The sequence below is a fragment of the Camelus dromedarius genome, chromosome 28, assembly GCF_036321535.1.
Source record: "Camelus dromedarius isolate mCamDro1 chromosome 28, mCamDro1.pat, whole genome shotgun sequence".
NCBI classification, from domain to species: domain Eukaryota; kingdom Metazoa; phylum Chordata; class Mammalia; order Artiodactyla; family Camelidae; genus Camelus; species Camelus dromedarius.
In genome coordinates this window covers 14,677,001-14,699,673 of record NC_087463.1, presented here as the reverse complement: position 1 = coordinate 14,699,673, position 22,673 = coordinate 14,677,001, and the positions used below count along the sequence as shown (strand labels likewise).

General features: G+C 43.3%; 1 protein-coding gene across 3 annotated transcripts in view; it reads right to left on the bottom strand.

Annotated features, from left to right (window-relative positions):
• NEDD4L (NEDD4 like E3 ubiquitin protein ligase) overlaps window positions 1-8,977 on the bottom strand; it is a 299,087-nt gene extending 290,110 nt beyond the window's left edge. Inside the window, exon 1 of one of the 3 annotated variants that reach the window (XM_031441829.2) lies at window positions 8,858-8,977. In XM_031441829.2, the coding sequence (XP_031297689.1) occupies window positions 8,858-8,905 (48 nt within the window). In that variant the 5' untranslated portion in view covers window positions 8,906-8,977. Of the gene's footprint in view, window positions 1-1,154; window positions 1,355-8,857 lie in introns of those variants that run through there. The other 2 variants (XM_064480368.1, XM_064480373.1) reach the window with 2 other exon arrangements.
• Window positions 8,978-22,673: the final 13,696 nt, after the last annotated feature.

Here is a 22,673-nt window from a genome sequence, read left to right as displayed (position 1 = left end):
TATGTTAAGAAAAAAAAGTTCATTGTAGAAATATACAAAACATTAAGCAAGCAAAAACAATAAAAATTACCTGTAACCTCTTTGCTCAAAGGTAACTGTCGTCAACATCCTGGGATCTATTCCTAGCCATTTTTTCTTTGCACACTTTTAACCACAATAGGATTCTACTGTTCTGCAGAAACAGTGCACTGTTTTGTAAACTACTTTTCCCACTTAATATTATATTACTGACATCTCCATGTTATTAAATATTCTTTGATATCTCCCCACCCCACCCGCCACCCCGACAGCTACACAATAAATACTTTTCTATCTCACTTCTCCAAGCAAAGAAGCAAAGGCTTTTAGTCCCAGCTTACGTGTTCTCTTTCGCTAGTAACATTCACTGACGACTAAGACATCTATTCCAAAGGCAGGCAGTGCAGCCCGATCTCTCAAGTTATCAACATGAACATACGCTAGAACTCAAAGTCAACATGCAGAGTTCAGCTCCCTGTAGATACAGCTTAATTCAAAAACCACATTCATCTCTCCTCGGGACTCAACAGGCGGGGAGGAAATACAGCCAGGTCAGAGTTCAAACACCAACTGACGGACTGTAATTACGGCTGCCTCCAATTATCACTCACAGTCCACAAAGCACCAAAGGAAAGAGAAGAAAGGATAAAAGTAAGCAAACCAATTCTCGGTTTTGCCTTTTTTCACCTTAAACCCCACATCCCTTCCCCTTTCCAAACCGAACTGCCAAAGATGAAGTTAGTACTCTGAGGACACCTGAAGTTAAACCACTGATTAACAGAGAGAGAGCAAAGTGGAGACTTAGAAAACACAGCGCAGGATTCTCAACAGATCTCCGTTCCTCAGGAGCTAAAGGTAGTTGGGAGATTCATAAGTATGTGCAACTTTTAATTCAGTGGGACACACAGACATCCACTTTCTTCATGAATAGTTAATACTGAGTGCTTACGAAGCCAAATACTTCTCTAAGTAGCTTCGGCTTGCTTTCATTTTCTGAAAAACCAAAGTGACTTCCAGCACTCAAAAGCAAAACAAAACTTAATACACGTAAAGACAAGGAGCCCTTCAGTACAAACATCTTCAGTCAAACAACAGGAAAACTTAGAAGAGGAGCTTTTCATCTTCTGCTACGTTACCTGGGACGCAAGGCTGTCTTCACCAGAGTCCTCATGCTGGTGGTTGCCAAAACGGACTGTCAAAGACTTTTAATCAATCACCTAGATCACTCAAAAATGGTTTAACTTTGAGTTTTAAAACATTAAAACAGATGTTGCACCAGGGTGGTTCCGCGTGGCCTGTCTCTCCCACTGCAGCCCCCTCGCCCACAGGGGCAAGGCCAGCTTTACAAAGTGCTCTCAGAGACACACAGCGTGACCCAGAACCACATCCGGGCAGACCAGGAAGAGACAGGCTTGCATGAGGCTGAGCACGGGGAATATAATTAAAATGTGAAAACTGTATTAACAAAGGCAAGACCAAGAATCGGAGGCACAACTCAAGCCCTTGCTGCTGCTCCACGGGGTCCCCTCCAGGTCTGCTTCCTCAGTCAGGAGGGACCCAATCACACAGAAGGAGATGATGGAGCACATGATGGTACCCACGTGCCTGAGCCAAACGAGCGATCCATCAAAACTTCACTTCCGTGTACCTGGGAAGCCACAGGGCAGCAGGAGCCCTGATGCATCCCGGGTGATGGGCCACCACCCTAACTAGCAATGGGGCTGTTTCTCGCATTCGTTCATCCCCTTCCTGGGACCACCGCCTCTACAAGCCCGGCCAAGTTTCACCTCCACAGGACGGATTTCACATTGCAGCGTTTTACACTAAGAGAAAACTCATTTTTGAATGGCCCTTTTTTCTTGGAGAACAGGAAGTATAAAAAGAATACGAAGTCTCTCAGTGGATGCTTGCCTGCCAAGAAGCCACCAAACCGTGATTTTGATGACAGCAAGGGAATCTGATAGCCTCTCCGTTAAACTTGGCCAGTTCTGAATCAATATGGGACTCTGAAGTCAGGGACAAAAAGTCGACTGAAGTGTCAAATTTAAGCTCGTTACCCCAGACATGCTTATGTAATGTGGCTTTTCTCACCTCAAAGTATTACAGTAATAGGAGGCATTCAGGCCACTCGGCTACAGGACAAAACGTTACGACTATAACGAGATCCTATGTTTTCGTGAAATAAGTGTCCAAGATCTTTAACCACTGCTTTTCTCTCTGCTAGAACCTGAGCCACAGTCTTGCCTCAGGAACCAAGAATATCTCCAGCAATCCAACGACTGGGAGCAGTGAGAGTTATCAGTTCCTTCTCAAAGTCAACGTCAGCAATTATGGAACCGTCCGTGCAACATACTAGAATTATTTAGAAGGTCCCTAAGCACCCAAGAAGAAAGGATATGACAGCACTTCTCAAAGGACCTTTTCTGTGTGTTTGTATGTCATGGGGGCTTTTCCCCCACAAATCCAAATGCCTTTTGGATTTGTGCCTTTCCCAAGTTTTAATGTCCTGGGTAAGAGGGAGCATGGGAAACTTGGAAAACAGACGATTCCTGCTATTTTCCACACTGAGAAATACCACTTTAGGTGTTTTTATTACAGAACTGATTTCTCTTTTTAGTCTGTAGGAAAATACTGTTTTCTAAGTCTAGTTTCTTTATCCTCATCTCTAAATTATGCTCCAATGTCCATATTCCGCCAACAAGCAACTCCCAAACCAACGGTTAACATCATTAAACAGAAACAGTACAAACATTGCCACCTATAGTCAGAAAATGAAATGTATTTGTCTATACCGTGACCTGGAAGAGAATCAGTATGAAAACAGAAAGCAACACTGTGTCACACTTCCCTTGCCCTCTGTGAATTCTACTACCGTAACACTTAATATCAACACTTTCATTTACTATTTTAATCCTCTTTTATGTGGATTGTTAAAAGATCACTATGTAATCTGCTTTATTACCAATTCACAAATATATCAGTAAGATAAAAACACTTATTCAAAGACCTACAGCATCAAAAAGCTTAAAAACTCTTAAGTTAGGATCTCTTTTGACTACTGCTAGTTGTCTAGGACCCAAAATTCAAGGGCAACAATAAAACCTGCTTAAATATCTTTTTAACATAAAACAAAAAATTTTGATGTGATTTCAATCTATTGAAAAGAAATTAATTTGTTTCTTCCACCAGTCCCATATAATCATGATTGTATGGTCTTATTTAAATAACAGCACATTACAGAAAAGTTATTAATTAGCAATGAGCATAGTTTCTTCCCCCCATGGTAAGTGTAGAAGCCATTTAGCAGGAGCTCAGAAGTATTGCTGTGATGATGTCACAATCGAAAACCATTCTTAACGCTAGAGATTTCTTCCTTGAGATTATTCATGTATCCCCTGAATATATACCAAGCACACTGATGCTCCCAGAAGCCCCCAACAACTTTCCAAGGAAGTTTCCCAGTGATGCCGGGACTCAGTGCATTGAAGAGATGCCCTGGCACCATTCAACCGCTTCCCTTTAAATTGCATTCTGTATGGTAAAGAAACTGCCATCATCGGCGGATTCTCATTTGCCACTGTCCTCATGTCTTTACATATTCCTTAAGGAAACTACTTTCCAGTGACGGCATAATTCGAATAAACACTTTGACAATAAAACTAAACAGAATATAAATTAAAATGTCAATTTCTACAAATTCCATAGAACCCTTTAAGAAAAGAAAAACCTAAAGAGAAATAATGATGCTTCATAAAATCTACAATATGGTATACTTGCCAATTTTAAAAACTGCTTTCAAACGCCACCATAAAGCTGAGGCCCTTTTAGGGTGTGTTTCTTAAACATTAGCAGGAATGACACAGATTAACTGGGCTAGCCTGAGTCCTGGAGTCCTGGATAGAGGAGCTCTCCAACCAGCAGTGCTTGGCCTGACTCAGGCACATGCAGTTGGAATGAATGGGCAAGTCGAAGCTTCTGGGGAGCAGCCTTTCAGCATCCTCCTTCAGCTCCAAACAATACCTAAACTGTAATTTCTGAAAGCCATCTTGTGACCATTTTTTGCACAGCTGCAAAGCTGGCCTGCAGGGTTTCTCAAGTAATCTCTTGAAAATACACATGGACCACATTCTATAAATTAACGACTATTCTTAATGATTCACAGATGGCTAGTCAGAGGGGCACATCACCAAGGCTCCCTGTCTTTCTTCTGCTGATGCCCACTTAAGAGCATTTCCCTTATTCTAGCCCTTTCCTCAGAGACAAAAGGGCAGAAATCTGATCGGCAGTTGACTAAAACTGTTGACTGACTAGGGGCATTGAAACTGGTGACTTAGGGTTATCTTAGGCTTCCAATGAGAGTAATTTATGAATTCTAAAACATCTTTGTCTTCATATTTTAACATCCCTAAAATAATAATGCTTCATAAAATCAACAGTTATCACAGCCTGACAAGTTTTTTTTTTTCCTTTTCTAAGCGGTACGTAACACGTGGTGCATCTTAAAATTGACAGCATCTTGAGTAAAGAAAATGATACCTATGCCAAAGGGTAACCTTAAATGTTTGTGATGAAGTGAGTAATTATACACAAATAAACAGGAAGACCTCTAAGACAATAGGGAGCAGGGGAGACTGTGGCAACTACAGCACAGCTGCCATATCTCAAGGGCTATGACTCAGACCCACTAATCGTTTCCAGGTGAGAATGAAGACCCAATGAAGTCAGATTTTGACCGTTTTCCCATGAAAATCTCCCCGTTTTAAAATACTATAGATACAAATGAACTTATTTCACAAAGCAGAAATAGACTCACATACACAGAAAACAAACTTATGGTTACCAAAGGGGAAAGCAGGGGGAGGAGGGATAAATCAGGAGTTTGGGACTAACAGATACAACCTACTATATATAAAATAAACAACAAGGACCTACTGTATAGTGCAGGGAACTACATTCAATATCTTGTAAAAACCTATAATGGAAAAGAATCTGAAAAAGAATATATAAATGTGTATATGTATAACTGAATCACTTTGCTGTACACCTGAAACATCGTAAATCAACTATACTTCAATTTAAAAAAAAAAACACCATCACTATGGAGATGATACTAAGCAGGGCACATAGTGAATTCTGGCCTAGAAGCCATCAGTTTACAATCTCTGACATTTGCCTCTATCTTATATTATCCTGTTATGAAGACCTTTCAAGATACCTGGAAGAGAGGGAGCATGTTAAAAAAAAAAACTAGGGTCTTGGAATCACTAGAACTGGGTTCAAATCTTGGTTCTACACCTTACTTGCTGTGTGTCCTCATACAGGTCACTTAACTTCTCTGAGCCTCCATTCCTCATATATAAATCACAGCATACCTCATTGGGTTCCTATGAGGATTAAACGAGATAGCCATCGCATTAAGGCCCAATACAGTGCCAAGTGCAAAGAAAGCACATGACACATTAGCCCACTATCGTCGTTTGTATAAAATAAAGAGGGAGGGTATCAAAGTACCATCCCCTGTCAGCCTAGCCTTCATCTCTAAGCAATGTGCCTCATTCTAACCACCAAAAAAAAAAAAAATCTAAATGCCATACCTAAGGAGAAAGTTCTCTAACTTTCATCCACCAGAAAATCTGTTAAATAAAGGATACCTTTCTGAGATGTTATAATAAAAGATTTCAGAAGGTTAAGAGCAACATTCACAAGTAAATTGTGCCAAAATGTGCTGCAGATCACCAAAAAAATAAATAAAAACAAAACGCAAAACAAAAATCCGTCAAGGAACTAGGCCAAATGCAGAAAGTGGTCCAAACTGTTCTAATTCCAAACCAAATCTGATTCTGGGCCCTGAATCAGAAATATGGTTAGTTTGCTAACCCCGCCAATACCAGAAGTCCTTCATCTGATAGCAACTGCAAATTTGATTACCCAAATGGACCTAATTTGAATCCGGGTGAATATGAACTATAGCTCACCAGAGGAACCCCAGCCAGAAAGACACAATAAACAGCACATGCGCTCACACAAGCAAAGCCCACATTTAATCCCTTTCATTCGACAAGCTGGACAGACCTAGAACAATGCCCTCTGTCTCGGCATCCCGCGATTTTCTAGGTTAATGCAACGCTTCACCAGCAGTACTTAGAGCTAAAGAGTCTTTCAGAGATGGGACACAACTAAGTGCACTCCAAACACACAACGCTCTTCACCAGCCTCCAAGGAAAATACAAACTTACTTTTAAGAAATTTGCTAGGTACAAATGCCTATTTTGCTAAGAGGTTTATGAGGTGACTCTGCCATGAAGCAATCAAAATATCTTCATGTGTGATGTTCTGCAGCACACCAAGTGCATGAACCGAAGTGCCCCCATATTTAATACGCCCTGGAAAAACCACCCTGCCATTTGTTACATCAGGCATCCACTTTAAGAGTCTGTTAAAAAACCTCCCATTTGTTTCCTCACACAGACCAATTCAGAGAGACAAAACAAGCTGTGCAAATTCAAAACTTTCTTGTTAATATTCTACGAAGGCAACCCCTGATCTTCCGAAGGGCAACCCGACAGCATGAAACCTCCCATAAAAAACAAATACCGTAGAAATGTGAAGTCATCAAAACAACCCTGCCCCCACTGATAGGAGAAACTGAGAAAAGACAGATATGACTTGTCTTTTGTAACATAGTGTACGTGGAATTAAACAGCACCAGCAACATGGCCATCATTTAATCAATATAATTTCCTCATCACTTCTTGCTGTTTATTCCCTATACAGCCCCAGTAGACCTCCAGTAACAAGCAGGAGTGAAGCCAGTCACACACAAACATACACACACACCCCGATTCGGTTTACATTCCATCCTTCACTTTGACCCTAAACACCAGTATTCAGCTCATTCAGACAAAAGTGGTAAGAGGCGCTCTAGGTAGATTCTGACACTAGCTGTAAATGCAGACAAAGCACAAACACTGGCATGCATGTGATTCATTTACGCTGCTGCATTTCCCAAAATGCTCATTAAAAATCTTTTTCCACAGAGATTTTTAAGAATGATCATGTAATTTTTTAAAAAGACCTAAGATGAAAAGCAGCTGTCTTGAGCAGCCACAGTACTTCAAGCCCCTTTGTTTGGGAATGCCTGTGTCTCACCACCTTCCTAAAAGCTCACTGCCTGCCCTCTACTGCTACTAATTAAACGGAGAAGTAGAGAATGAAAGAGAAAGCACCTCAAAAAGGAGAGACAAGAGGGAGAGGTGATCCCCCTGGGTAAATGAAACAACACTACTTTTCACCCATCCCCAGGTAACTGCACAGAAAGGGGGGAATATTTTATACAAGCACAGCATGGCAAAATGATGGGAAACGCCAATCACACATTATTTGCATTGTGATCATTCTTTGATAAAAGAAATACCACAACAAGCTTTACCTAGCACCATTAAGGAAAAACAAAAAAAAAAGCATCCCCGAACACCCTCCCCACCCTAAGACACCTATGCCATTACACACCTAGAAGCGCGAACACACAAACACACACACACACAGTACCAGGATAGGAAAGCTGGTGAGAGGGAAGCCATAACGTTCTCACGTCTCAGATAAGAGCCTATTAACCCCACCCCCATCACCCGAGAAAGAGGAGACCTCAGAAAACAGAAAGGAAGAAAGAGAAATCCAGAAATCTTTGAATTTCCAGGCATTAATTTTTCATGAAATGCACAACCATAGGAAATACCTCCCTGCTGAGTAATGCTTCATGGGTTGTAAATTCACCTCTCGAAAGGCAAGCCAGACCTAAGCGCGCACCCCGCCAGATGGCAAACCCCTCCTACCTGCTCCATCCAGCCTGCCTGTCACGCCGCGCCAGCGACACTCTCCCACCCCCCTTTTTGGCAGAGCAACACACCAATAAGAGCCGAGTGTGGCTGGTCGGGAGAGGGCTTAGCAGTGATTTAGCAGGATCGTCTCAAAAGGGGGGAGTGGGAACCCGCAAGGAGAGAGTGAGGGTATAAACAAAGCCCTTTCCAGTCAAATCAACAGCCCCGGGGGCGTGGCTTACTTAATTCGCTTCATCAATAAAAAGGATCAATTGAGCTTTCATCTCTCCACTCACCCCGGAGGTGCTGGGCTTTGGATCCTTGGGAGGAAAAAAATGGCAGGGCTGAAGCTTCCTCCAAGTTTCCAGTAGCACCTGCCATTATCCCAGATCTACTCCTTGCCACCCAAAAGACCCCGAAATCACACTCCTGGCTTTAGACTCTGCAAGACAGAGGGTCGGACATGCACAGCTCCGAGTGTTTCACCGGCTCCCTCCGTAACCAACACACACATGCATCAGAGCACTTGCTGACACTCGTTAAAAAGAAAGTTCCAGGGGGAAACAATTCAGGTTCCCTCGCGACCCCAGGCTCCCCCACGTGGCGAGGGTCTCCTGCCGCGACCTAGACGTGACACACATCATGGACTCCCAAGCTGCAGGGGCGTAAGGCGGAAAGTTGCCCCACAGCACGGGGAGACGCGGCTCGGAGGAAAGGTAGGCGCGGGCAGAGAGGCGCACGCGCCCTCTTCCCAGCCAAAGGCGAGGAGCGGCAAGCAATCCCTCTGCTCGCGGGGCTTCGCGCTGCTTTATTTACAAACAATGCGCTGGACCGGAGGGAGAGGGCGGCGGGCGGAAGAAGCGAGCACCCCGCCAGGACCCCGCTCCAAGGCGCTCCCGCCTTTGGGGTTCCCCGGCAGGCGCGGAGTACGCGCACCCCGGGGGTCGTCCCAGTCCCCACCCCCTGCCGTCGCCGGGCAGGAACTCCCCGGGGAGTCCCGTCGGGAAGGGGGCGCCGCTCACCTCGTCTTCCGAAAGTCCGTAGACCGGCTCCCCGAGCCCGGTCGCCATGGAGCCGGCGCTCCCGGGCGGCTGGGCTGCGGCGCGGGCGGCCGGGTCTTCCCTCCTCCTCCGGGGCCGGTCGGCCCTGCGCCCGGCCCTGCGCACGTCCCGCCGGGCGCCGGCAGGTGAGAGAGCCCGAGCGCGCGCGCCTCGGCCGCTGCCTGCGCCGCTTCCTCCCGGAAGGCTGCGGGGCCGTGCGGGCCGGCGGGCCGAGAGCGCGCGGAGCAGCGGGCGGCAGCGGCGACGCGGAGCCCGCCGGGCTTTCCTTCCCTCCCCGCTCGCCCGCCGCTCTCCGCCCCTCTCCGAGCCTGCTCTCGAATCTCTGGAACCCGGCTCGCCCGCCCCCTCTCTCGCTCCCTCCCGGCCCCCGCTCTCTCCGCCCCCTCCTCCGCCTCCTCTCTCCTGGCGCCCGGAGGGGACCCTCCCCGCCTCGCCGGGGCGGGCACACGCGCCCCCCAAGCCAATCACAGGCCGGACCGGGGGGCGGGCCGCGGGCGCGGGGGTGGTGGAGTTCGGCCCCCACGCCCACCCCACCCTGGGACTCCAGAGCCGCTCCCCGAGCCGCAGGGCGGGTCGCCGGAGGAGTGCCGATGTGGGCTCGGCCCTCGGAGCTGACCCACCCTCCCCTCCGGCTCTCCCTCCGCTTTGGGGAGCGGGCCGGCTGGGCATTTGGGGGAGCTGAAGGCATTTTCCACAAGAAGGTCAATTTTTCTTCCCCAAAGTCTTTTTTAACCCAGAGCCTTGAGCTCGCGGTAGTTGTTAAAGGGGGGAAGATGGATGTTTCTAGACCCCTTTAAATTCTTGGCAACCCCAGCAAGCCGAATTTGGCTGCATTGTCGGCGCCCCCGAGCCGCCTGGCCCGGCCGCCAGCCGGGAAGAGGCTGCCCCGGTGTGGCCGCGGGTTGCCACTGCCTGTGTCAACCTTACAGGGAACAAAACCAACACAGCGCCCGCTGAGTACACACCCACCCACTCGAAAACACACAGCGCGGTTCTTTGAATAAAAAACCATCTCTTTTGTGAGCCGCAACGTGAAATATCAAGCCTAAGTTTAAGGTTATCCTCTGCATATGCAAACCATTAAGACGTCTTATTAGCCATCGTAGGATTCTTCCCACATCCCAGCTACTGTTTCTCTAGCAAGCAGTTCATTTAATCCTTCAGATTTATAGGAACGCCAGAGACTACTTTAAATAAGAGAAAAATTCGTAGGTCGGCTTTTTCAGGAAGACTTCCTTTAAATTTAGATGTTAAGTACAGTTGTGGGTTCAAAAAGAAAACAGAAGCAGAACATGCTATTTGCCTTTGAAAAGAAAAACATCAAAGTGCCCTCTTTGGTATTCAGAGGGTGCATTTAGGATTTTCATTCAAGTCAGTTGTTTAAGAAAGGAGAACTCACGTGATCCGGAAGAATCTTCCTGCCCGACCGCAGCTCCTTTACTAAGTAACCGTTGTGTGCAGCGCTAGATCGTTTTCAAAAGAAAGGAAACACCCATCTTAATGTAAGCTCTCCTTTGCCTCCCTACGACATGACTGTGGCTTAAATATGTGCCATACTGTGGATTTTCTTTCAAGACAAAGCCCCTTGGAGTCAACACCCTACTCAGGAACCTTCTCTACAAATCGTGAGCCATTAAATCCACAAAATGCCACAAAAGTCCAACTGAGGGAAAAAGTCATCTTTAATGGAGGAGCATTTTAAAAGACAGGTCTCTGCTCATTCTGTCCAGGCCAAAGTTTTTTGACCTTTTCAGGCCTAGATTATTTTTCATTTGATAAACATTTACAAGCACACACACTCACACAGAGGCGGCACACACCAATTCTAACATGCCCTGCAGCCACCGTGCCTGTGACTCCTCCAGGAGTCACGGCTTCCCTATCCTCACTCACCAGGCCTTGTCAAGTTTTGTCCAGTTTATATTATACGGGGAAAGGTAAACTTTGAAAAAAATTGTCTAATAGAAAATTAGAATTTCTAATTACACAGGACACCCCTTCTACACCCTGGAGGTGCACAGTTCCAGCCTTTATCTTTGGTGAGGCTGTATCATTTGGGAGCTGTAGAGGTGTGTCTGTGTGCTTCTTCTCTGTCCAGTTTCCATGGTCCTGCTCCCACACCCCCACAACAGCCTACACCTGCCAGCACTCTGGGGCCATGACCTTGGCTTTCCCTAAGGCATGATTAGGAGAAACTACAACATGAACCCTGCCTTATGTCATTCATTGTAGAGGTGTTTATAAAAATCATGATTCAGTGTTCTCTGTAAGACCCAAACAAGATGTTTATTTTAAATCCAGGAGGAAAAGTTTTCTTTCTTCCAAGGAACTGGTAAGTTTTTGCATGATGGATGACAAGAATTATTTAAACTGATTGTGTTTTTCTATTTACTTTGGCCACCAGGGAGCTCAGGGCCCATTTTATAGCCCTAAGTCATAAAAGAACCCCATAAAAACAAAATCAATCCCCTATATAATTACATACCACCTTTTCCCATGCAGTGGTTCTCCACCCTGGATACATGCTGTTATCATCTGGGGAGCTTTAAAATGACCAAGCTCACAGTCACCAGCCTGAGAGACTATGATTTCTTTGTTTCAGCTGGAGCACAGGCATTAGCAGTTTCAATAGCTTCCCAGGTGATGTTAATGTCCATTTAAGGTTGAGAATGGCAGCCCTGGCCAGCAGGTCCCGAACTTTGCTGCAGGTAGGAACACCTGAGGATGTTTAAAAACCACTGCTGTCTACCAGCCACCCCCATACACTCTGATTTAATTGGTGTGGGGTGCTACGTGGGCGTCAGGAGTTTTAGAAGCTCCCCAGGTGATTCTAATGCAGAGCAAAATTTAGGGCTCTCCAGCTCAGACTGATATTCTTTACATATTTTCCATCATCTTGATCTTTTAAATTTTATTTTTTTCAGTTTAGAAGAAATTACATACTTTAAACATACTCAAATCCTTTGTGGAATGAGGTAGGATATAAACAAATATACTGCATATGACTAGTATCCTGGATCAGTTTTCCCACCCCTTACTGCTTTGGGATACCGATACAAATTAGTATCCCATTATTTGCAGGAGGGGAGTTCTGGGAGGACAGCCCTTAGGAAAAACTAACCCACAGTCCCCTCCAAAGCAAAATTGTTTCAGTCTCCAGTTAATTTCATGTCTACCCAACAATGATAAAGAACCTAATTTATAGAGTCTTCTCTGGAATTTGTTCTATTTTGTTTCCATTAGAGACTGCCTTTAACAATCTTGGACTTGACACTGTGGGTGTTTGGTAAATGCTCTTCGCTTGGATCATCAGGAATGAAAAATTAGCGAGAACAATTTTAAAGTACAATGGGTAATCACAAATAGGGAACATTTAATGTCAAGCCTCTTGACAAATTATTGAGTTGCCTTAGCAAGTTATGTATATCTGAATCAAGTCTGGGAAGTACCCAGAGCTGAATAACACATAGTGTCACATATCTGTGGGTTTCATGTAAATAACACTAGATTTTTTTCCTCTTCGATTTTTGGTATTTTGTGTTCTTTAAAAAGAAAGCTCATGAAGCAGACTTTTTGAAGATGGCCATGTACCTGCAAAAACCGGTGTTGTCTTGGAACTTAGGAACATTCATTGACACAGAGGAATCTCACAAATTTGTTGTTTATGATCATATGAGGAAATAAACCATGCTTCAAAATTTAGATAAATATAGAGATGGGTAGCAAAGAATCACTTGTAAATAGCTAATCTTTTTGTGTAAAAATAGCTAAACTTTTTAGGAAATATTTTGAACACATATGTACTATTCATCATAGCACCCTAAAAATAATAAAATATCGTCCAAGATATAAATACATGATTTGTATATTTCTGACAAAATACCTTTTATCTGTCTATATTAGCTATTTGCTTTTTTAATTTATTTATATTTCTAAAACATCTGATTTGTTTCCACATTTTTACTGTTTTTTCTTACTTTTTAATGCATCTTTTTTATTGAGTTATGCTATTATTCTTTGTTTTCTTATTATAGCTGTTTCCATCTCCTGGTTGGAATGTTATTCACTGCATTTCTATTCTTTTCCTGTTTACCTTGGACCTTTTTTTAATTTTTAATTTAAAAAAATTTTTTATACCTTTGACATTTTACATGCATACCTCACTTGAAAAATCAAAAGTTAATATCTTAATCCCACATCTGAACAATACAAGAAGCTTAAGACACTGTTTTTGATGACCAACTCTTTTTATTGTATTACTATCCAATTTTGTTCTCTCCTTTTTAAACTACTACATTAGATATTATTTTTATATTATACAATTTTTTTAGCTTTACCAGTATGTATTGTGGTTTTGTTTCTAAGGATTCCATGTTGCTTCTTAGACATTCCCTTGGGATCATTTTTCTTCTTGAAAAATATCCTTTTAAATCCTTTTAGTAAACATCTATTGGTGATAAACTTAAATTTCTGTTTATCTGAAAATATCTGTCCTCATTCATGCAAGATGGTGAAAATTAGATCTTAGAAGCAGACTCAAAGCCGTTGTGGGATGTAGAAGAATGTAAGTAAATGTTTTTAGTGTGACTGGTGTCATTGATTTTATCCACACCTACCATTCTGAAGTGTGGGTTTGTAAATTAATTTCTTAGGCCATTGTGGAGGGAACAGAACCACCCTTACGACATTCAGTAGTCTTATCCAAGGTAAAATGGTTGTCTGATTCTCAGCACTTGGAAGACGCTATTTCTCTCATTTCTGGTTTCCGTTGTTGACGATGAATGGGCAGCTCTTAGTTTAATTATTATTCCCCTGTAGGTCATTTGCCTTATGTTTAGCTGCTCTTTGTTCTCGATGTTCTAAACTTTCTATAATTTGTCTATATGTGACTTTCTTTTTATTTATCCCGCCCAATACTCTTTGCACTGTGGATTTCAATCTTTGATCCTTTCTGGAAAATGCTCAGCTATCATTTCTTCAAATATTGCCCTTTCTCCATTCTCTACATCTGTCCTTCTGGGACTCCGGTGAATCACATGCAGACCTTGTCTTCAGAATCTCTTAACCTCTTTAACATATTCCATCTCCTTGTCTGTCTGTGCAGCATCCTGGGTGATTTCTGCAGATTCTCTTCCACTTGGCTAAGGAACTATTTCATCGAGTCTAATCTTCTGTTTAATGCATCAGTTGAGTTTTTTTATTCGGTGATCAAATTTTTCATATCCAAAAGTTCTATTTAATTTTTTTCATATCAGCCTCATCATTCTTGAGAGTTCCTCATCTTGTGTTTCCAAATTTTTTATTAAACATTTCATAATTACTTATTTTATTAATTTCTGAGGAATAGCTGAAAGTTTGGAATGTGTCTTCCATTGTTTCTGCTGACGCTTGCTCATAGCCACTTCATTCCATGTGCGTTGAATGTGAATTCATTTGGTTGTGATTTTATTTGGTTGATCTTTGTCTGTGGAACTCCAAAGTGGATTTGTGTTTGTTTCTGTAAGAATTAGGAAATGCTACCACCCCATTAGAGAGTCTGTTTTGTACAGAAGTCCTAGATTCAGCCTCTAGACCCAAAATGAGTCCCCCCTCAGTTGCAGTGCAAATAATAGCATTTACTTGCTGTTTACTTCATCATGCTTTGGGTTCAGCTAACTTTCTCAGAATGGAGGGGTATAGACAAACACTATATTACTGTTCAGCAAATGTTCACTTCCTCACCTCCAGGAGGAATAAATGTTCCTGCCCCAGTGATACTGCACCTGACCATGTACCTTATTTAGCCCAATGGAATATGAGGAGAAGTAGCAGTGTGGCCAGTTCAAAACAGAGATTATAGAGACATTGCAAGTTTTTGCCACCAATTCTGTGTTCCTGCCCTGCACCATGAGAACATTACATCCCAGGTGAGGGTGGCTCCTTAAGCCTGGTCCCATGAGAACACACAAGAAAGAGACCTGAATTTGACCTACAGCCTGGAGCAGGGTCACCCAACTTATAGCTGCCAACATGCAGTGTGAACTAGAGGTAGATAATTTATTGTAGCCACTAAAGTTTTGAGACTTTTGCCACACATCATTATCCATTATCAAAGCCAAAGCTGACCAGTATTTGGAAGCTCGGGGATTAACTGGTTACCCAACAATACATTTTAAAAGTCAGGATAGTTTACAGCAAGGAGACAGAGCAGCTAGACCACCGTATTGCTAGTTAAGGAAGCTCTATTGACCCTATTTACAAGTGAGGCACTTGAAATGTTATACAGTTATGTTTTTCTGCCTAAAAGAGGCAGAGTCATATTGGTTCTTTTAAATAATACCTTTGCATTCCTATTCATCTCCATTAACTCATTTAGTAAACTTTAAAAATCAAACGCCAAATTCTTATTTCCTAGAAATTTGGAAGCATATTAATTGGTTTCCTATGGCCACTGTAACAAACCACCACACACTTGATGGCTTAAAACAACAGAAATTTATTCTCTTACAGTTCTGGAGGCCAGAAGTCTGAAATCAGTAGCACTGGGCTGACACCAACATGTAGGCGTCCCTTCCGCAGGCTCTAGGGGAGAAGCCATTGGCATCCAGAGCTGTTCCTTCCGTTTCTCTGCTCACGGCCCCTCCCTCCTGCTTCCGATTTCTCTCTCTCTTTGTAGAGGTCATCTCTCTGCCATCTTTCTTCTCTCTGTAGTCCAATCTCTCCCTGCCCACTTCTTATAAGGACACTTGTGGGGACATGTAGGGCCCACTCAGATAATCCAGGATAATCCCCTGGAAGATGGTCTCAGAAACCTTAATTTAGTCACACCTGCAAACTCTCCTGCCAGATAAGCAGACATTCCCGGATTCCAGGGATCAGGACCAACCTAGTTATTTTTAGAGCCCGTTATTCAGCCAACCACAAGAAGCATGGTGTTAATTTCAGTCTATGCTTTTCTGGATGCACAAATGCTCGATCATCTGAGTTCAATTTTTTTGGTAGAAAGGGAGTGATTTTTTTTCCTCCTCACGTTGCACTTTTATTTGCCAGAAGCAAGATAAATTATGCCCTTCGACTCTGTGATAGAAGCAATGAAACAGCTGCTTTAATTAACAATTTTGACAAGTTTATTGATCATTTTTAAAACAATAATCTAAGTGACCTGAAAACTCTCTGCTTAATTTAGAAGGTGAAATGTGTCTTTCCTTTTTTGAAGTCCTTTACTTCACTAATAAAATTTTGAACATGTGCTTCTAAGATAACTTTCTCTAGTTTTACTATCTGTATTTAAAAAGGGGAAGATTGAGGCAAGGTTATTATACAACTAACAGTTGTAAGATTTCCCAAACAATGTTACAAAAACTTTCACCTGTGTGCTGGAGACGGGATGACATGGAGGAGGGGGCGCTGGGATTACACAGTTCCCAAAAGACTGGGAAAGAGAAGGATGATTTCACAGGCTGGAAATCCTCTTTAATTAATAGTGGCTTCACGCTCTATGAGTTAGTGCTGGGGATAAACCAAACCAACTCACACAGCAGCAGGGAACAAACATGATAGATTTTCTGTATAATTTTTCCCATCTCTCACCTCCAAATGCAACCTCCATGGTGCTCACTGCCACACTCCCCCCACCTCCACTCCTGCTTCCTTCCAGTGTTATGGGCTATCCTTTCAATGCCACTGATTATGTCATAATTTGATCCCAAACACAGACGACTCTTCCACCTACTCTAGGTTCTGTCCCCAGTATCTCTAGAGCATACCCCAGTGAGTGTTCCAGTCTTATTAAATCAATACTGTGGATGCTGGTGAGATGCTGCTTTGCCTTGCAAGATTTAAGAGAACAAGATTAAAATACTAGAGAGAAAAAAAGTCAAAGTTTTGACCACATACCCTGTGGGCAAAATTGTGGGGAACAAAGACTTTCCTATATTGCTGGTGAGAATGCAAAATAATCCCTGTGGGGAAGAATGTGTCCATATCTGGCAAAAATCACACTGGTACAGTAATTCAGTAATCCGACTTCTAAGACTAACATCACTAGCGAAATATGAAGTGACGTGCATTTGAAATATCAGAAGGTTGGAAGTAACCCCAGATGTCCATCAATAGAGAAGTGGTTGAATCAACTGCTGATCCATCCACACAATGAAGAACTAGGAAGTTGTAAAAATAAATGAGCATGCTCTCTCTGTACCGATATGGAGTATCTCAAAGATATATTGTCTCATTAAAAGAAAAAGGAAGCAAAGTGCAGAATCATGTTTCTCCTGGGCTACCGTTTGGATACAAATAGGAAAACATGCCTGAATCCAGAAACACAGACAATATCACCAGGGTTCTGGCACTTGGCTCTGCCTGCCTGTGTTTGGCTTCATTCTGCAGCCTGGTTCTTGTTGTATAATAGGTGAGAAGACTGCTTGCAGCCCAGGCTATTCTGTCAAACCAAGGTAGGTCCAGCCTGGGTCACTGCCCCACCCCAAGGCAAGGGGGAGGGGAGGACAGAGTGGAGAAGTTGCCAGCACCCCCAGAACCACATGGCATGAGAACGGGAAGGACCCCAAATGAAATGGGGCTATTGAACACACAAGGACAAAAGATGCCCATGCAGTTTCAGTCCTTTAAGAATGAGTTGATGGGAAGAGACAGTCTCAGAGTTTGTCCAGATTTCAGAATTCTATGAAATACGTGAGATGTAGCTATTGGAAGCCCTCTTCTCTGGGGTATCAGATGGACGCAGCTGCAAGCATTTTGTCAAACTTCCTATCCCAAAACTCAGAGCAATTTATTGAATCCATGTTCGAATTGCGTCATGGTCTGCTTCTGGTTTCTCCACTTCACCTACTAGATTTTTCAGGGAATTTGAAGTCTGTCACCTGGAAACAAAGCAGGAGTTTAGAAATTGAATTCCAGACTGTAAAAGGGAAATAAAATCACCAGGACTTGGGCCCTGTGCTAGGACAAAACAACTTTGGTGTCATGTTTCACTCCCAGAGAGCTCTCCCTTTGCTCCCAGGCAGCATGGATGCCTCTGGACTCCTCTGGGGCCAGCCGTAATGGCGATCTGTGAGGAAAGGCCTGGTGTTACTGATTGAAAGGAGGCTAATGACCTCAGAAGCACTTTGGGATGAGCAGCGAGCCTTGTACACGCTGGCTGCCTGCCCAATCTTAGCATTTACAGAGACTGGCAGAGCATCCAAGTGAAAGCAAAATTTCTGGGCATCTGAAGGCTGTGATGGCCGAGAGACTCAGATTAGCTCGCGCCTCCCCATCTGTTTCAGCAGGACGCCTTCTAAGACCACTCTTATTAACTACTCTCACAGAATTCCACAAAAACAATTTCTCTTCCTCTCTTTTCCTTTCTCCTAAAACCAAGTATCTTTGGACCACAGGTAAAGAAATCTTCTGCTTCCCGTGGTTGAAACAGAGCCTGGGGAAATGGCCTTGTTACCTTCTGGTAGATAATTTCAGGAAGCCCTGCTAGCTAATGGCCACTCACTCTGCACAGTCCCCTGGATCTGCTCCGCAAAAACCCTCATCTCCAATTATTATAACACAAACAAAGCCCCTATGCTCTTATAATAACAGAAATTTCTCATAATCTTGTAAACTCGAATTCTTTGTAAAAAAAAATCAGAAATCTTCTGTTATTTTATAGCATTGGCTACCCTTGGTTAAAACTGCAGCACATTAAAAGTCCATTCCGTTGTATTTTTTAGTTTATCATTAAAGTTTAATCCTGTAAAGTACTTCTTTGAGGCTTGTGGCATCCTACCCCTCTTCCTTCTTGTTGCTGCCGTCCCCTGACCCCCCTCCCTCCAATGCCTGTGCTGGGTGAAGACTTCGGTGCCTGATGCACCATTAGTCCGTCTACCTCAATTCCTGGGCTATCATCCACCTAGGATATAATGAACACATTCAAAGATGTTCATCCAACTTCCCGGCTTCTCAGGTCCTGGACCTGCTCATTTCTAATAGCCTTCTCCTCTTCTTGTCTACATCTTAGACATTCTCAACCCCCCAGACTGCTCCGACCTCAAAAATTGATGGTTTAAATACTGACTCTGATCACAAACTCTCACGCCCCAATTTTGAGTCTCACCTGTCCTTTGTCGTCATCAAGACCGTTATCCTCACTGCTGTCTTCTAGCTCTGAGACCTCTTGGTAGTCACTTCACCACCCTCGCTGTCTAGCTTAAAATTCAGTCTCTCATTTTCAGTCCCTTTCTTACAGTTACTCCCAAATTGTATTTCCCTGTCTTCTGCCGTTTCTGTTTTATCCAAGCCTGAAACTGGGAAGCTGAAAATCATCGAAGAAAATACAGCAGTTTCTGCCCACAGTGAATTCATAGTCACCAACTCAACTGTGCCCTCGTGTTCCCGATGTCCCTTCTACTCCCTCACTCTTAGTGGACAACTTTGATTCCTGGTTCCTGGAGAAAACAGAAACCATCAAACCGGCCCCCCACTACCACACTTAGAAACACCTCCTCGACCACAGCTGCATCCAACTCCGACGTGGATAAGGGTCCATTCCCTTACTAGGGATCAGTCACCCCAAGGGGCCTGGACCCCAGCCCCTCCCCTCTTTCACCTGTTGAATCCTTTCCATCAGCATCTAATTTCTCTCCCAACCTAAAGAAAGAAAGACAGAAATGGGCTCCTCTGGACTCCACATCCCCTTCCAATTATCACCTTATCTCCAGCCTTCCCTCCTTCATCAAATGTCCACACCTGCTGCCTTGCTGTCCTCCCAGCCGTTCGTTTCTTTGTCCCTCCAGTCTGGTTCTCATCCTCAACACTCAATTGTTCTTCCTTAACATCAACAGAGATGCACATGCCGCTTAAGCCCGTGGAGAGTTTTTCGTCCTTATTTCACCTGTTCTCTTGATGGCATCTGCCAGAGGTCTCTTTTTCCCGCTGGAAACCTTCTGTTGTGTTTCCTGGATTCATGGGTGCCACACCCTCCCAGTCTCCCTTCCCTCCCTGGTGTCTCCTATTGAGTTTCCATCATGGGCTCTTTCTCAGCTGGCCAAAGTGCTCCCAAGGGACTCACTGCCAGGCCCCTTTTTCCTCTTACCTTTTATTATGTCTCCTGTGATCCTGTTCTCTCCTCTGTTTTTAATTATTATCTCATCACCAAAAACTCTGAAAAAATACATCTCTGTCCCAAGCCATTCACCTGAGTGAGTGGATATACCCAACTTACCACATAACTCCTCCTGGATGTCTCGAATTCAGTGTGTCCTAGATTGAACCTGTCACCTTCCTCCCACTCACCCACCCATCCCCAAAATAAACTCCAGACTGAACAAGCAGTATGGCCAGACATGTAGCAGTCTGAGTGAGAACGCTAGATTTAGGAGCAGTAAACTAATCTGTGAGGTAAACATGTTGGGGAACCGTGAAAGAAAGGGCAGTGAAAGATTTTAAGCAACTTCTTAGACATAAGCCTCCCCTTTCCTGCCTCACAAAGAGGATACATGAATAAATTTCGTGTTTCTGAAGGCTGGACTGTAGTTATAAATTCCGAATACCACTCGGTAAGCTGAAGGAATCGTTACTATACATCACCTTCCCCTAAATGTGGTAACTACGTCATGTAAAATATTGATAGAGATTTGTTTTCACGTGAGACTGACCCTTGAAAATGGTGTGTCTCCAGCCTGGAAAAATGAAGCATCAGGTGAAAATTAAGAAAATCTGTAAAATCATGGACACACGTGAGAGACAGGCTCAATCTGTTGATTACACTGGAACACCCAGACGAAAAAGCACCCTTTGAAATTGAACGGAGGTGGCTTTGGACTTTACATCGTGGACAGGGAGCTTATGAAGCTCGGTGCCAGAGTGGTACAGCCTCAGAAGGAAAATGAGTCCAAGACGATGTTCAGTTAAGTCAGCGGGTTAAGAGATTCAGGGAGCGCTGGTACCATCTATCCTCACAGCAAAGCCACAGCCTCTTGAGGGTCTGTCTCACTATGACTCATCAGCCTTTGGCATTTTACACCATGACGGCAATTTCAGTGTCCCGCGACATGGCCCCCTCCAGCCACTGGCAGGATGCTGGCTGGGTTGTCAGTGATCTGACCTGGTGTGGAGAGCTATTTGTTCTTGCCTTTCAGCTCCAGCCTTAGAAAGGACATTGTATGAATGATTTATCATGTCATTATGAATGCTGCAAGTCTAGACAAACCATCCTGGCCTTTCCCTTAAAGCATACACACAACCCTTTTCGTATTTTGCTCCAGGTCCTCTGAACTGGCCCTGTGCACACACACATACGTGTGTGCCTGCAGGTGTGTGTATTGTTTCTTTGCACATGAACAAGTGTGAAGATACAGGTAGCAGGCTGATGCATTTCCTAGATTCATGGTCTTAAAAGCTCATTTTGGGGTTTCCACGCTTACCCTACTCCCACCCCTATGTCATCCAGTTCCAGGATGGTTGTGAAAATCTCAAAAGAAAATTCATTTCTTGTTTTCTCCAGTTTGGCAAAAAGAGATATACCAAAGAGAGCTCAGGATCCAGGAGGAAAACTATATCAGAACGAAATAAAACAAGGTGCAGGAGTAAGGGTCCAGGCATGAATTAAGACAGCACCTTCATAAGTCAGATAAAGACAAATATCATATGATACCACTTACATGTGGGATCTAGAGAAAAGGACACAAATGAACTTATTTACAAGACAGAAACAGGCTGACAGACATAGATAACAAATTTATGGTTACCAGAGGGGAAAGGCCAGGGGAGGGATAAATTAGGAGTTTGGGATTAGCAGATACAAACTACTGTATACAGAACAGATAAACAACAAGGTCCTACTGTGTAGCACAGGAAACTATATTCAATAGCTTGTAATAACCTATAATGAAAAAGAATACAAAAAAGAATATATATGTATAATTGAACCACTATGCTATACACCAGAAACTAACACAACATTGTAAATCAACTATAGTTCTGATAAAAAAAAAAGATAGCACCTTCAATGTCCCTCTTCTTACCTACTCAGAATATAAAGCATTCCTGCTCTGAGCTGAATTTTCTGATTGCTCTCACACTCACTGTGTTTAAACAAACTCATGGAATGTGATGCATCGCTCCCATACTGAGGCAAGTAAGGGGAATATTTCTGTTGTGAATATAAAATCATATAGTAGTCAGATTCCCCAGCCAGGATGAAATGAATGACTGTATTAGTTAATGAAATCATTTGATTAAAAAGCAAAAACCAAACCTCAGCTGCCTGGAAAATATCATCCATTCCCCATGTTCGGGGTGAGTCGTCTCCGAGGGACGCCATGAGACTTCTAGTAAGCAGAACTTTATATTAATTAGCTGATCAAAATAAAAAAAAAAACAATAAAATAAGACTTCTGCATGGGAAAGAGTAATGGATTTAGTGTTTTTTGGTGTAGAAAAAAGGGACAGGGCTAAGCCAATTAGGATGAGAAGCCACAGTTACAGAGCACAGCTGAGCCTCGATCATTTCTTTTATTATCTCCTTATCCTGGAAAATGGACTTTGGAAAGCTTTTTAACGTAACCAGTTACAAACCTTGCTTCCATCGTAAAAGACTTGGCTGGACCTCGGTCAATCTGCTTGTTTATGACCTGTTCAGATGGAGGCTACTGGAGGACATAGGGAACTGAAATATTTCCATGACAACAGTTTTTAATAAAGAGAAGGAAACACTAGAATTCTTTTTTATGACCAAACTGTTCCGAAATAAATAATTGGTCCATAAAGGTTATTCAAGAGTTTTTTTTACCCAAACAATGTTCCGATG